General features: G+C 39.1%; 1 protein-coding gene across 1 annotated transcript in view; it reads left to right on the top strand.

Annotated features, from left to right (window-relative positions):
• REV3L (REV3 like, DNA directed polymerase zeta catalytic subunit) overlaps positions 1-17,030 on the top strand; it is a 120,697-nt gene that overhangs the window by 78,421 nt on the left and 25,246 nt on the right. Inside the window, 7 exon segments of the mRNA XM_054061905.1 lie at positions 248-1,227; positions 1,847-1,929; positions 2,981-3,106; positions 4,642-4,662; positions 4,664-4,834; positions 7,219-7,273; positions 7,276-7,342. Coding sequence (XP_053917880.1) covers positions 248-1,227; positions 1,847-1,929; positions 2,981-3,106; positions 4,642-4,662; positions 4,664-4,834; positions 7,219-7,273; positions 7,276-7,342 — 1,503 coding nt within the window.

Here is a 17,030-nt window from a genome sequence, read left to right as displayed (position 1 = left end):
AAAATTACAGTGCTTCCTGTGCAAATACCCATTTTCATTTATGACACTTTGGTTTGGTTTTTTTTATTGCTTTTTATTAGTGTAATAAGTGGGAATGTGCCTGCTTGGTTTGTAAAAGAAAGATACTGCCCACAGGAACTGGATAGTGAGAAAACTAGTTGTCAGCACTCTGTTTGTTATATCATCCCAAGGACTGCCTGCAATGCAGTTCAAAGCAAAACTGTAATTCAAACTATTCTCTTAACAGGGAGATTGGAGGACGGCTTCTGACAGTGGAAACTAGACTTCCAAACAACCTGCTTGAGTTTGAGGGAGATTTCTCATTAGAAGGTCTACGACTCTGGAAGACTGCATTTTCAGCAATGACAGAAGGTCCTAGACCAGGCTCTCCTCCCCGTTATGGTCACTCTCCTGTTAATAAAAGAGAAAGTAATAGCCATAAAACTAGTGAAGACAAAAAAATAGTCATAATGCCATGCAAATGTGCTCCAAGCCAACAGCAAGTTCAGATATGGCTTCATGCCAAAGAAGAGTATGAACATTTCAAGAAATTGCCTAGGAATCATCCTGCTGAGCTGGCAAAGGCAGCTGAGAATTTCAGCTCTGCAGTATTGTCTGAAGAGAAATCTATAGAAGTAGTAAAAGCAGCTAAAGATTTGAATTTATCTAGCCTCGAAGGTGAAAGACCTGTTGTGCCTAGAAAGAATTCTGCTTCTGTGGCAGAAACTACAAAAACACAAACCAAGGAAACCTGTGATAAGTCTATAAGCACTATTGAAACTTGCGTATATACTAAAAATGACATAGACTCTAATAAAAGTCCATCTGAAAGCAAGACACTTATTACTTCACCACTAGAACATGATAAGGAGGAGGAGGAGGAAGATTATTATGTCAATTACAGTTCGCCAGATTCTCCAGTACTTCCTCCTTGGCAGCAAGTAGCATCTCCAGATCTCAAGCAGCCCAATTCAGAAGAGACAGAGTGGAAAAGTCAGGCTATTATTTTGTCTTCTGTGGAAAGAAATGGTGTAGTACCTGTTGGAAGTGCACGAAACTCTCCATCCACCCAAGATGATGTTAGTACATCCTTTGACACATCACCATTTCCAGTTAATGAAGATCCTGGAAATTCTGAGCCCATTTGCCTACACAGTACACCCATTGTGCAGAGAAAAAATCAAGATGGAGTACCTGAAGTTCTTGGCTTTACTCCTTTATCCACAGGTAAATCCATTAAGTGATTCTAATGATACACAAAAAAAAAGTTCTGAATATGATAAGATGCTATATTTCTTTTGACGTAACAAGGAAAGAATTGCATTTCCACAAAAAAAGTATTTAGAACTAGTTTTGGAAAGGAAAATGCCTGTGTATTATTGTTAAAGTAACTTCTGAATTGTGAAAAATGTCTAGGGGCAGGACTCCCTTTTGCTCCCTGATGGTCTGCTAGTATTTGAACTCTGAAACGCTGGTTAAAATAACTTAATTTAGAAGTGTAGCTTATTTTGGCGATTTTGAAATCTTGTTGGTTTTATTGTTTATATTTTTCCAAACATAATCTCAGAGTAGTGTGAATATCATTGCAGTGTTGGAGATGATAATTATGTGAGGTTTGGTAACTTACTAGTCCTATGTTGTATGTTCTTAAGTGTCTGTAAATACTAAATTGTAGTAGTTATGCTTTGGATTGGACAGATGATAAGGTTCTGTTTGTTTTATATTTTACATATAAAATATTTGTTTATTGTGGTATCCAAATGGCTCTGGTTGATTCCACCATGTTGTTTAATTTCTAGACAATATTGTTGAGGCTAAGCAGTTTTTCACTCGTATATGTTTACAGAACGAAAAGCCCTGAAACTGAACCACAAGAGAGGAAATAATACTGATGGTCTTAGAAGAGTACTTCTAACCACGCAAGTGAAGGTAAAATAAGATTTTATGTACAGATATATTTTTATTATGCCACACATACACATCTCCATTCTCTTTCTTCTATGTTGGTTTTTTTCATTTGTTCTTAAGCTCTTGAAAATGCATTTAAAATGGTAGTGCACAATAGCTGTAGAATTTGTACACGCAAAGTTGGGAAGGAAAAATAAGTTTAATTTGCAGAAGAGGAAGAAAAGTTGGGTATTGAGAGTACGATCTATGTTTTAGGGTAGTGAGATGCTAATAAACACTAAAGAGAGACCACATAAGGATTTTTGTCTTGCTGTTTTACTTAAAACACCCTTTTCAGTTCTGTTTGGGTTTCCTTTTTTCATATATGTGTGCGCATGGTGTATCTATACACATAGACATGTATATTTATGTGTCTCTGTGTGTATTAATTTTCAGACAGTGTTCCAAGCATTGTTGGAAAGCAGCATAGGCAGTGACTGGCACTGGTATGCTGACCAAGTAGAAGGGATCACATGAACTTATTAGACTCGTGTTTTCCCTAAATGGTGTTTCTGCTCCTCATGTTGGAAAAAGAAGGGTTTGCTGGGTGCGTTACTGAAATGACCCAATAGTCTTTTCTTTTGTTCTCGACATACTGTTATTCACTTAGCTCTAGTGGATGTTTAAGTGTACCCTAAATTCAGTGCCTTAAAAACTGGTGACTGAAACAGAGGTTTTTCATGAATTGTTGCCCAAGGGAGAGTAGAGATTTGCTGCTTCCTCTTTTTCAGGCTTCTGAGAAAGCAAATATGTGTGGGTTTGGGGGGTTTGGTTGCGTTTTTGTTTTTAAAAGTATTTCAAACTTGCTCTTTCTTCACTATAAGGTTTCATTAAAATTATTCCTAAAACACAGAAAGATTCAGATATTGTTTCCCTGTTGAAAAATGAGATAAGGAGATAGTAATTGTAGTGAAGCATTTGCAACTTCACTGATGAATTTGTACTTAATATTGCCTATGAACTTTGCAACCTGTATTTTTTTCAATATTATACTGTGCTTTTTTTACCCCCTACCTGCTCTCCTTCCCTCAAGAATCAATTTGCAGCCCTCAGCGCTCCAAAGAAAGAGACTTCTCAGATTGAAGGACCATCTTTAAACAACACTTATGGTTTTAAAGTCAGTGTGGAAAACCTCCAGGAAGCAAAATCTTTACATGAGGTAACTGACTGTTACATGTATTTTATAAAATGATTAGACCAGTTTTATAATGGCAGAATTAAAAGATCTTTTCCTAGTTGGTTGCGCCTGACTTAAAGAATCAGTGTGTCATGTCTGCAGCTTTAAGTAGTCGCTCCGCTAGTTTCAGCTTGATCTCCAAGTGCTTTATTTAATAGGATTGCAGTATTTTTTGTGGAGAAGTTAGTAGACCTTCCTTTAAAAAGCAAAAGTAAGGGAAGATCAGAAGGAAGAAATAGTAAGTCTTGTGTAAACACATTACTGGAAAAACTGGTTGACCGTAAATTTCAGGGTTGTTTCCTTAAGAAGCAAGGCATCTGGCATCAGTCAGTCAGGCCCTCATAGTATTTCTACACCTTCTGAACCTGTTGGCCAGTTTCAACTGCATATAAAGAAGTAGTACACGTCTCAAAGAGCATTTCTACTGTAGATCAGTGGTTGATCTGTGAAGAGACATCAAAATTGGTGCTGGAGAAAGGGATGCAGTGTGAATACAGTAGTACTGTGTTTGGCTGCTAACTGGCCAAAACAGCGTGGCTGTGCCTCCCAGACAGTCCACTCGATCGACACAGCTGTGACCGATTTACAGATGAAATGGGGATACAAGAAGTTTTGTGTGCTGAGTGGGTGACACTCGAGAAGCCACTAATGATTTTGCAGGAAATTGAGATAGAGGTGGTAATGAAATTCATTTCAGTGATGGCTGTAGTGATTTAGGATGCCAAATCTAGAGGAAATCAGGCTGCCTGCAGGGCAGCTTTCGTACTCCAGAAATATTTGTAACTTTTCCTTTGGTAATCCCTTCAATTTGTCCTTTAATCCACATTAGCAACCGTATTATACAGAACAAGAGCAACAGCATAGCACTGAAATAGTATAAATGCTAAAGTATTTATTGTGGAGTCAGAAGTTCACAACACAGGAATTGGCATTTGCTTTATGCAAACAATTATGCAGCAAGCTGTAGCAACATGGTACGGAAGCTGCTTAACAGAAGTGAAAGAAGAGTGAGGTATCTCTGTATCTTCCTGCAAGTGACAGCCTTCATGCTTGCTTTGCACATTTCGGCGTGAGGGAGGCGAACGGAAAATAGAGACCAACAGTAATTCTTTGTTCTTGATCAGTTCAGAAACTTAATTCAGCCTCAGTGTGCCAAGCCTAGTTTCGAAAATATTACAGGATATATGCAGTTGTTGAAGTTGAGCATTTTCTTTTCGTATTTTTTGCTTTTGGGTAAAAGGTAGTACTCAGAAATGAATACTGAATTTTAATAATTGAGTATTTAAAAAGTGATCAATCTAATTTTTTGTAAGATAATGCTTTCTGAAAAAAAAATGAGGACCCAGAGATGCATGTTTAATAACTTCTGTTAATTTTCAGGCGTGACCTCTTAGTTACAATATATATATGACCATATAAATGTCTGCAATTAGTACATTTGCACTAATAATCTCCTCTTATTTTTTTTGAAGAATAGCTCCGAAACACACTAACTTTATTGTATTTATTTGTGGTAGGTCCAACACCTTACCCTCATCAGTTATGGAGCTACATGCTCGAACCAGACGAGATTTGGAACCAGACCCAGAGTTTGATCCTATCTGTGCTTTATTCTATTGCATCTCATCGGACACAGCACTGCCAAATACTGATAAAAAAGAAATCACTGGGCTATAGTGATTGATAGAGACAGGACACCCTCAGGCCAAGGTTCGTATTTCTTTTTTCTTAATGTGTTTTACAAAAAGCTATTTCCTAGTAATCAAACAGCTAGCGAACAAAATATAATTGAGGATCTATATTACTATTTAGCTCATTTAATATTGTCTTGTTGACTGTTGGATGAATGGCCATATTAAACATAGAGAGAGTTTTCCTGCTTATATCTTCCAAAGAACTATTGCATGGGCTGTAAACCACAAATAGCATACGCATGTGCAAAATATTTATGTTCACATACTTGTGGAAAAGCTCCTGCAGCGTTCTAAAAGTATAAAGAGGAAAACGTGCCTTTGGTTTCCTACTCGAGTTGCTGGATAGCTACAAGTAGAAAATGTTAAAAGCAAGACAGTATGTTTTATATTTTACTTAAGGGTTATTTTTGTGGTTTTATCTGATCCTTTTAGGATCTAAACAGGGGCCCTTATTCTATTGTACCTTTTTGGCTTTGTTTAGACCAGTGATACTCAACCTGTGGCTCTAGAGCCGGATGTGGCTCTTCATGGCCCTACAGGCGGCTCTCGCAATGTAGGCATCTGATCGGCGCTCCACTCTATCAGGCAGCGCGGGGAGCACTGAGCAAATGGACCAGCACTGTGGGAGTCGCTGAAGTTCCCCCTCCCATAGGGGGAAAGAAAAGGAGCTGCTGGGATCCCCCCACAGGTAAGAGTAGAGATCACGTCCCACCCAGCAGCCGTGGGGCAGAATGGGGAAAACTCGCCCTTTTGGCCCTTTGCACCCCGGCACCTCAATCCTTCCTAGCAGCCAGAAGGGGTTGAAGACAGAATGCTGCTGGGAGAGAGGATGCTGATGTGTCATGTCGTGATGTATCAATATGTGATGATGTTGAGGCAGCAGCATCACACATTGAAGTGTCATGATGGAAAAAAAAAAAGTCACACCATCGATACTTGATTTTTATGGTGCTCTACAACTCCATTTAATAAAGAAGTGGCTCTCCAGCTGTTAAAGGTTGAGTACCACTGGTTTAGGCTAGTAAAAATACCAACCAAGCAAAAAGAACTTCTCTTTCTTTCCGTGTTTCTTTGGCATTGTGAGTGTGTATTAAACCACAAAATACTGTCTAAAATGTAAGTGTGGACAAAAAACTACGAAAACCAAATTTAGCATTAAAGCAACAGCTCCTTCTTTTACCAGTTTATTTTTCAAACTATTGTAGATATTATATCGTGTTAAGCTAAGTTCTTATTATTCTCAGTGAAGTTTATTCTGGTATTCTATGCTTGTCACTATCTTTAAAATTATGTCCATTACCTTATTGAGATCTTCCAGTGTATATCCACTATAGCTTTCTAGGTGTGTGCCACTGATAAATTATCAAGACAAAGCTCTCTTTACAGAGGTCCAATAATATTTTGAAAAAACAAAAGGTTCTGATCTGGTTTTGTTAGGGAAATAAAATTACATGTTTAAATGTTATTGTGACATTCCTTGCTATAATTGATGTGTACTATTAATATTTTCTTGGTTAGAACTTTTTGAGTTCCCTGTGGAGTGACATTAAAATTGAGCTATACCTTTTTTCCTCATTTTTGATAATTGCTTTGTAAGTTACAGTATTCATTTTAATTACTTATTCCTGAACGCACACTTTTAAAATTTTTTTAATTTTAAGAATGTGTCAAAGTAGAATGCTTTTTAAAAGCTCCAGATTGTTGGCTTTAATCGGAGATATTACTATCTGTTGTACGGAGAACACGAAAAGACAGAGTGTGTGTTGCATATTATTCATTTAAAGAGGGTTTTTTTTATATGGAAGGCAAGTGCTGAGTTCCTGCGTGCACTACAGATTTAGCTATTATTCACACATTATCACTGTAGACACTCTTAATGTGCACAAGTGAGCCATTGCTTGTGCTTTTCTATCAGTAACTTAGCAGTGTTTTTTTTTAAGAAGTGTGCTGAACAAGAACTGGTATTATGTTAAATAGCATTCTTCAAAGCATCCTTTTCAAAGCACTACTCTAAGCTAGCAATTAAAATGCATATTTTGCATGAAAACCTGTGAGCTGTCATGGTCCTTTAGTATTTTCTTACTCAAAGATAATTTTGTAATAGCTGGACTCCTGTACATCTAAAAGCTGAAATATGTCTGAATCAAATTATTTATATCTGAGGATTTGTGCAAGATTACCACTATGGTAGAATTTTTACAAAGTGAGAAGAACAAACTTTTCCATCCAAGAGGAACAACATAAGTCCATGGAATTAATGCATAATAGTAGTGTTAAAGATAAAAATAGTATTCAATACTGCTTTTAAGTTTTATGATTTATTCTAAAGATATATTGTTGACTGAAGTCATTCAATTCCTTCTAAATTGTGATGAATTTTTTTTTTTACTTTATTTCTAGGGATCAGAGACCAAGCCCCCTTGTCTCACAAGATCTGGAGTTACAGGACTAGAAGTCAGTACGCTACTGATGAAAGAACTCTTTTCAGGGAAGTAGTGAATATTGTTAAAAAGGTAGCATATCTGTACGTTCTGCTTTTATTTTTCAGGCTTGGTTCAGCAGATTTAGTTCCTTCAGCCCTTGCCAGTTTCTCAGATACTGATTTTATTTTTTTGTTGTTGTTGTTTCCCTCAAAGGCTTATTTCTAGAGTGGACAAGCATTGGTGGTCTTTTGAATAAAAGTACTTTTTTGCTTTTCCTTTTCTCTGGCAGCAAGAACATTCAGATCCTCTTAAGCAGCTGAGTTACAGTCTTGAAAATAATCAGCCATATAGATAATCTTTTTAACATACATCTTTTCCTGTTAATCCCAGAATCATTGCCACCCTCTCTCTCTGAAGCTCACAGTAGATATTAACAGTGCCTCAATGCTATAGAAAACCCCTAGATGGGAAGAATTCTTCCAGGAAAGACAGAAAATCCTACATGGTACTAAAACTGCTGTGGACGGATTAAAATAACCAGTAGTTGAAAATCGCTTGCCTTCATTTGTTTTGTCTTCTCTGAATGGAAATCCCTGCTCCATTCAGACTTGGAAAACCGCTGGTTTTCCCCATCTTCACTAGGGCTGGAAACCTGTTTGGTAGCCCTCTCAGCTTGGCTGAGGACGTGGAACCGCAGACGTCTCTCCCAGTCCCTACTGACAGAGTTGCAAAGCTGTAAACTCGCAAGGAAAAATACAGAGATATAAATGAGTCACCCTGTGGAATAGAGGCACTGAGAAAAAATGTGTACTAGGCAGAGTACATTTGCAATTCTTTCTCTCTCCAACCAGAAACCTCTGATGAGAAAGACATTGACCAAGCCCATGAAGCCAGAATACAAAAAGAGTTGCTGAATGCAACCAACACAGGGTGAGTCCTGACAGAGCAGCAGATCCCTGTTCAAGAGAAGACAAAATTCAGGTAAGGAACAAAATTTTTGTTTTTTTCTCTTTCTTGGAAATCTAGTGCTCATCAAACTTAGGAATGATTACTGAGAATGAGACGCTGCAAATGAATGAAGATTTCTCCACCGGTTGTGTGAAGTTTTAAAAGTGACAGCTACGTAAGGAGTATGAGAGAGAGAACTTAGCAGTTTAAACTGTATATTTATCACTGAAGACGAGAAGTCTACATCTGTACATATTGAAGGCACTATGGAATGAAAAAAAGCATGCAATTTTCGTAGCACTTCCAAGATGGAATGTACCAATCACCAGGTGCTGACTGAGAAATCTCTTTTTAAGAGATCTTCTCTTTCAACACTGTGCTACCATGCCCTTTTTGACTCAACAACTTTATCTTCAGAAAACGCTGAGTTAGTTTGCTTGCATTCCTGGAAGAGAAAAGATTGGATCTATTACTCAACAACTTTACTCTTCAGAAACTGAGTTAGTTTGCTTGCATCCTGGAAGAGAAAAGATGGATCTATTAATGGAGAGGCAAACTGCTGTCCTCATCTTGGTCTACTTCCCTCCCGCTCTGTGCAATATCACTTAGGAAATCAGACTACTGCTGAACTCTCAACCAATACATTTTTAAACTGGGACCACATCTACAATCTGCAAACTCTTTTCTCCCTTTATTTTCTGTAGCCTAGGCAAAGAGAGTTAAGAAAATTCGCTGGAGCAAGCGTCTAGGCCTAGAGTAACTTTAACTGAAAGAAAAAGTACGTAAAATGACTGATTAAAAAGTAGTGGACTGCAAAAATCTTCCTCAATAGGAAGTGAACAAGTCACACAGATAAAGTGAAAACTTTTCAGCATCAGGAATCTATTTTTTAAAAATCTTCTGTTGCTATTTTTAATGTTACTTTTTCCCAGCACAAGCTAGGTACTCTAGTTGTTAGGGTAAGTGCTCTTAATTGTATGTCTGATAGGAAACAATAGGGCCATGTTTAAGAAGCATAACCACGTGAGGTTCATGGAGCAAAATCAAATCACCTTAGTTTATCAGTAGAGGACCATATAAGTATCTTACATACTGATGTATGCATGCTGGCTAGAGGATACTAGGTTCTTGTGACCAAATAGCATGGTCCAACATGACTGCAGCTTCCTTTTGGTTCATATCTTGGCCCCTCTTTGGCTATTGGAGAGAAGAGTGGAAGAGTGAAAATACCAGATTCCTGGCACAGTGAATGACAGAATAGCTGTTCAGTCTTGATTGCAGTACCAAGAACAGACTTTATCAATTTGGTTGCACTGAACAGAGAGTACCTCATCTGTGGGAGGAATTGTCTTATACAGTCGAATCGAAGAAATACTTTTTTCCCATTTCTAGTCATTCTCTTACTAATTGGCCTAATTCTTGTTCTTATTTCAATATGTGAAATTGTGGAAATACATCCTTGTTTCAAGTTCCAGCCTTCCTACTTCTCATTTAGGCCTTTTGTTTTTATTGTTCTAGTTATTGAAAATAAGAAATGGTTGATTCTGTCACTTCTTGTCAGTAGATGTAAATTCTGGAAGACCACAATAGAGAATTCGTGACCACTGCTTTCAGCAAACAGACAAGGGAAAGGTCATTCCTGGAAAACCTATCACTTCCTGCAATACTCTTAGCTCATTAGTCTTTTTTTCCATCAAAAATCTGCAAGTGTTTGTCTTCAAACAAATGACCCCAGAGTATCTATACAAAACAGTCTTTATAATGTGCTGGTTGATATTGAGGAACACAGGTGCTGAAGCAAAGAGTAATAAGTTAGTGAGGGTTTAATGCTTGCTGGTGTTTTATTCTTGGGCTCCGCCACTAGGCTTTTTTTCACTGGCTTTTCCCAAATTCAGCTTTTTATAGCAGACCTAAAGTAACGCTGTTACATGTTCACTGAAGATAAGTATTGCTCCAGAAAGTTCACTGGAATGATGACCTGAAGTTGGATTCAGTTTTACACCTTCACTGTGAAGTTGTCAGCGTGTGCCAGATCTGAATAACCACAGTAAGATCAATGTGTGTTCCACCTGGCATCCTCAAAGTAAATATCAGGTTAAATATTCTTCTGTCTTGTCTCCGATTAATTCTGGGCAGTTGGCAAATGAAACAAGTCATCTTTGACATTTGTAGACCAGAAGAGACCTGGTGTTTCTCTGGAATTGTGATCTGTGATTCATCTATCCTGAAGACTAGCAGATTTTTGTCCAAATATGGAGGGGAATAAGCACCTTTATTTCTTGGAGATTATGGATTCCACAGTGAAATGAGAGAGCTACAAGCGTGAGTACCAAAATCTGTGTAGAGACAGCTAAAAGAAAACATGTCATTGTAAAGGGAATTTTGAGAATTCTCTTTAATTCTAGAGGGTATTGAAATACTGAGCTGCTTTGAGGGTCGAGAGGCAAGGAACAGTTTGAAAGGAAGAGCCATAGAGGTGAGTTTGGCGAAGGCAGAGAGAATAAACAACATGGATTTGAAAAAATAACAGCATAGTTAAAGTGGTTCTTGGTACTCTGACAGCCATCTTAAACTTTGAGAGGAAGCTTCACTTACATAGTTCCAGTTTTCTCTTCCTTAGTGAGCTTTCCTCTGACTCTAAACAAAAAAGTAGAGCATAAGCTCAAAATTGGCATAAAGCAGCTGAGAAACTACCTCCTTTCCATCCTGTGCAGCAAATTGGATGATCTGTAAGCAGAGACACAAAATTGTAGGCCTCTTTCAAGTTGTCATAGGGGAAAATCTTTTTTTCCTGAAATGGAGCCTGTACCTGTATTGCTGGATCCTGTAATGCTGCCTGAACAGCCTTCTGGAATAGAAGCTCTCTTTAGCCTAAGTTGTCAGCTGCGATGAGGTTGGGAGAAAATTGGAAGAAACAGTCTGCTTGAAAAAGTTAATACAGAACTACCTCTCTGTCTGAACCTAAAGGCAGAAAAAGTGAACACATTCACATCTAGCTCCATGAACCAGCCAGTACGAAATGTGATGAAAGCTGGCTGTTAGAGAAGGTGGAGGAAGGGTATGCCACAAGCATGTTTGTCTTGGTGATTTAAAAAAAAACACAGGAAAACTAGAGATATCCAAGCCTGGTGGAGCAGTAGATTCCCATGAAAGAGAAATTAAGTGTCTGGATCTCTCCTTCAATTTTAAGGCAAATTGCGCCACTCTTCTGTAAGTGCAGATACTATCAGGTGGCAGAAAAGGGTTGGTCCTGGAGGCATGAGGGGAGCAAAATTTAGGGAATTCATGTGAGAATGCACAATTCCTATCTCTGTGACAAGCAGAGAATGTGGGAGCAGGACAGGCTTGAAAAAAAGTAGTAGATTCACTGCTACTTGAGAGTCACTAGCCAACCACAGCTCTTTGTGCCCATGGAAGTAGTTTCTGACAAAAGTGTAAACAGAGTATAAAGCTATAAGGGTGTTTTTTAAGATTTTAAGGATAAAACACATGTAAATTAATTGGTTGTTAATACTTACTATTTAAATATTTTGTATAATGTTTTTCTTGTGAAGTATGATGCTAATCAATTTTTTATATTGGATACTGTGCATTATATTTGTTCTGTAAATGCTCTAGCAATATTTTCTTTTTAAAACAGAGATGTGTTAATCTAACCTTCTTTTCCCAGGCCAGTACCATCATCTGTGGCCTTTTCTTGTAGAAATCTCTACTTAATGTCCTGTATCAACTTCATAGATTTTTATTGTCCAAAGCAAACTGGAAAAATGTTTTCAGAGATTTCAGTTGTGTATTTGAGTCACCAACTGTTCTGTTACCGTGCACAATTACTGCTTTTGTCTGTATCACAGGTCTGGCCTAATTTTTCCCCCTTTTTTTTTTTTCTTTTTAAATTTTTAGCTGGAAGGAAAGATAGCAGTCAGGAAAAGCAGATTACATAATAGAAAGGAAGGCATAACTTGGGGCGTTAGTATTCGTTCACAAAATTATCAAAGGAGAAAGCGGAAAGAGATCATATAACAGCACATACGGCTTAGCTAGAAAGGAAAATAATCACATTTCTTCTCTCTGCAGCATGTATGAGTTGAATGTTAATGCTGTCGTCTTTAAGTCCTGCCAGTAAAAATGCTGCTTTTCATCTTTGCAGAGAGGCTGGCAACAGCATGCAAAGCAGTATCAGTGCTCATCCTTCTAACAAAGAGCACTGTGTTGGCAGGCACACCTCATATTGCTGTCGTGTTAGTCCTAGCCAGCAGCTTTCAAATACTAGTATTACAACTTATTAGATTCTGCAGGTGTAAAGCTGCAATGACAATTTTCAATTAGTAAGTACAGCTTAAGCTGATGATGACGACCAACTGGATAGTAAACTGTAAAAACTGTGAGAAGGAGGATGAAAAATATAAAACTTACCCTCTCCTTAGCTCACAGCCCGTTGCCTTTGTCGGTACCACATGAAGAGGGTGAGAGAGAAAGCGAGAGAGGAAACCACAGGACTTTCAACTTGAGCTCACATCAGCTAAAACCGTGGGATTACCCTGTTCTTTTTTACCTCTTTGGATAATGTCATCTTTTAGCTCTAGGCATCTCTTCTTCTCGAAAAGCCAAAAGAATACCGTGAGAGATCTGAATAAATGACACTGGTTCATTGGTACCAAATGCTATGTGGGAATTGGGCAAGCAGGAGAGTGGCAGTTTCTGCTGCGTTAAATCTGAGATGGAGTTCGATCAGCAAGGACAAATAAGAAACAAGAACAGCATGTGCTTACCGTTAGTGCAAATCTGATAGGTCTGTTAAACCTGCTGCATATTGTACTGCAGGAATTTGGGGTGCTAAGTGTTGCCCCAAAGAAAGGAGTTCTACTTGCATATAGTCTTACTTTATTTTTTCCTTCAAAGACATTTCGGAGAGAAACTTAACCAAAAATTGTTTTGATTGTAAAGGAAATACCTAAGCATCCATAAATTTGGTAATACTTCATAGTCCTTTATGCACATATACTGTGAATGCACAAGGTACATGTATGTGTAATTTACAGCAGTATCTGAGCAACTCAGTTTCTGGTAATGTTTTTACTGGTTTTCATGCTTTGAGAGGGATACCACTTGGATCCAAGTTTTAAATATGGGAAACTTAGACTAAGGGACTATATTTACAGGGAATTTATGGTAGGGTTTGAATTCACCATTTTCTGGCAACTCTATCTTGATTTTCCTTGTAGATAGCTTTGTATGAAAGTCATCTGACTGAAACTTGGACATCTGTATTTCATTGTCAGTGTCTAAGTAGTTACCCTCATCACCATGTATGTTAGATGGAAAGAACAGGATCTCGTTCTGCAAGAGATGGCTAAAATGTAAGGACTAGCTCACCCAAAGAGGCCTTTTTCCTTCAGTGACAATGGAGAGACCAGGTTAGAAAACTTGAGATGCAAAAATTACTTTAAATGAGACCCTTCCCTTAATGCATATGCAATGTCTAGTTGGGAATGAAAAGCAGACTTAAGTAACACACTATGAAGTGATATCCTGTGACTCAGTAATGTGCCACAAGCAATCCCTAATGGCCTGTACAAGCAAAACTAGCACGCTCACTTGGGTCTTGAGTGATAAAATTTCTAATCTACATGTGAATTTACATAAAACTGTTAAAAATTGTAATTTTTAAGCTAGATACCATGTAATGGTAATGTAATAGTCCGCTGAAATTTGGTTAAATGGTAGGTGAGGGAGGTAATGCACTACTTGGGGAAGGAAAAACCCAAAACATCTGTCCTCCATGACCCATGGTAGCTGCTAAAATAACTGTGGCAACTTGCTTCTTCCAAACAATATGCTTGTTTCTGTTCTGAACAGGCCTAAAACATCGAGCAGATTCCTAACATAATGAATACTCATAGAATGTCCTGAGTTGGAAGGGACCCACAACAATCAAGTCCAACTCCTATCCCTACATAGGACAACCCCAACATTCACACCGTGTGTCTGAGGGCATTGTCCAAGTATTGTCAGGTTTGGCGGCATTACTGCTTCCCTGGGTAGCCTGTTCCACTGCTCCACTACCCTCTGAGTGAAGAACCTTTTCCTAATATCCAGTGTAAACCTCCCTTGGCACATCATCTTGCTGTTCCCTCAGGTCCTATCATTGGTCACCAGAGAGAAGAGATTGGTGCCTGCTCCTCCTCCTTGCCTTGTGAGGATGCAGTAAAACGCAATGAGGTCTCCCCTTAGTCTCCTCCAGGCTGAACAGACCAAGTGACTTCAGCCACTCCTCATACGTCTTCCCCTCTAAGCCCTTCACCAGCTTTGTGGCCCTCCTCTGGACACTCTCCAGTAGCTCGACAATCCTTTTTATACTGTGGTGCCCGAAAACTGCTCACAGTGCTCAAGGCGGGGCCACACCAATGCAGAGCAGTAGCAGGATAATCACCTCCCTCAACTGGCTACCCATGCCAGTTCTTGGTGCACCGCAGGACACGGTGGCCTCCTTGGCTGCAAGGGCAACACTGCTGGCTCACATTCAACTTGCCATCAACCAGAACCCCCAGATCCCTTTCCACAAGGCTGCTTCCAGCTTCTCGCTCCCAGTCTGTATGGACATCCAGGGTTGCTGCATCCCAGATGCAAAATCTGGCTCTCGCACTAGTTAAACTTCATGTGGTTGATGATTGCCCAGCTCTCCAATTTGTCCGATCCCTCTGCAGGGCCTCTTTCCCTCAAGACTTTCAACAGCTCCCCAGATTTTGTGTTGTCTGCAAACTTAGTTATTAACCTTCAATTCCTGTGTCCAAGTCCATTTATGAAGACATTAGAGTACACGGCCCTGAGATGGATCCTTGCTAATGACTGGTCACCAGCCCAATGTAACCCCATTCACTATGACCCTTTGAGCCCAACCAGTCAGCCAGTTGTTCACTCTTGGCTGGACAGTTTGTTTAGGAAGATACTGTGAGAGACAGAATTAAAGGGCTTGCTGAAATCTGTAAAGATTCATCAACTGGCTCCCCCTTGCTCGGTGGGTAACCTGTCATAGAAAGGACAGTAAGTTGGTCAAGCCAGGATCTTCCCCTGTGAACCTCTGCTGGCCAGGACCAATGGACTGTGTTGTCTTCAGGTGTTTTTCAGTAGCTTCAGAATCATCTTCTCCATAATTTTACCAGGCGCTGAAGTGAGACTACCTGGCCTATAGTTACCAGGATCATTCCTGCTGCCCTTCTTGAAGACTGGGACAGCATTTGCCATCTTCCAGTCAACTGATAGCTATCAGATTCCCAGAAGCGCTGGAAAATCATTGAGAGAGATCTCACTATGACATCAGCGAGCTCTTTAAGTACCCTTGGATGAATCCCATCAAGACCTGTCAACTTCTAGAGATTCAGCTGGAGCAGCAAATCCCACACAAATCTGGGGTGGATTGGGAATTTATCATTTGCACAGTTTTGGTCCTCTAGCCCAGGGTTCTGGAGATGCCCAAGCCCATCATCAGTATTGAAGACCGAGACAAAGCATTAGATGTCTCTGCTTTGTCTATATCTGTGTCTTGTGAGGTGTCCAGGCTCATCAAGTAATGGGCCAAGTGTTATTTCTGGCCTGTCTTTTGGTATTAACATTTTCTAAAGTCCTTTTTACTGTCCCTCGTTGGTGCTGGTCAGCTTTAACTCCAATTGAGCTTTGGCCACGTGAATTTTCTGCTGGTTTATGTGCCATGTAACCACTTCTTCACAAGTTTTGTATTCACTTTTGCATCTGCCATGGAACCCATCTGCATAATGTCTTGTCCTACATAAAATTTACAAATATTTTCCATTTTGAATTGTGAAAACAGTTTTCAAATATTAAATCACTACCACTGTAAGATTTTCCTTTGTTTTAAATAATCTGTGTTTTATGATATGCTAGGACCAGGATAGTTGAACTGCAAGAATTATGTGAAAATATGTTAATTTTTTTAACATTTATTCTGTGACTGAATAAACCATTACATAATTCCTTTTTATTTTAACGCTTTTAGAACCTCAGTTGGCAATCATTTTACGTTGTGTGGAGCTGCAAGTGGTCATAACTCTTTTGACACTAATTCTTCTGCTGGAAGAAACTGCCAGCTATCTTCATTAATTCATCCATAAATTGTTCTTCTTAGATTTGGGGTTGTGCCACTGGTAGAGTAAGTTTCCAAAATGAGTAAATTTACTATTTCCACTCCTGATGTTCATTTCCTGTCTCCAAACCCAAGAATCATTCATTGGACATTAATAGCAGATAGTGAAATACACCCCCAAATGCAAAGTGCCAGTTGTTTTAGTTTCTCTAGAATGCTAGAAATCCAAAAACTTAATACAGAATCTTCTTTTTTTAGTCAAAAATTGTATCAATGACCGTAAGCCATTCCTTCACAGGTAGACATAGATGGTAAAGGGTTTTTTGCAACTTTTGCTGGCTGGTGCAAAAGCTTGAATTTTAGTACAGCCAAGAGCCATGCTGGGTAAGTGCACAGATCCTGTTCATAAGCCGGGGCCCTTGCCTACTTCTCCCATAAACTAAGGTCTACAAGCCTGCATCCTGTTGTGGTGTTGGACACAGACTGTAGTACAGGATCCTCAGCCTGTCCTCTAGCTCCTTGACAGCTGCCTTTTGTCGTTCATTTGTATTGAATGCCTGCTTCCTGGAACTCAAAACCTCTGCATTGAAAGAAGCAGCTAAGCTTCCCCTGAAGCTTCCTTTTTCTTTTTTTTTCTGTAAAATAGGAGATATCTGGTGTTACTTTGGCCAATGTCTTTCTGGCCAAGCCCGAGAAAATCATTTCTTTGGCTCTTCAGCAATAGTGAGCATGTCATGACTTGT

This window comes from Cuculus canorus, chromosome 3 (genome assembly GCF_017976375.1).
Source record: "Cuculus canorus isolate bCucCan1 chromosome 3, bCucCan1.pri, whole genome shotgun sequence".
NCBI classification, from domain to species: domain Eukaryota; kingdom Metazoa; phylum Chordata; class Aves; order Cuculiformes; family Cuculidae; genus Cuculus; species Cuculus canorus.
Note: the sequence above shows the minus strand (reverse complement) of the source record. Positions and strands in the feature narration are given on the sequence as shown.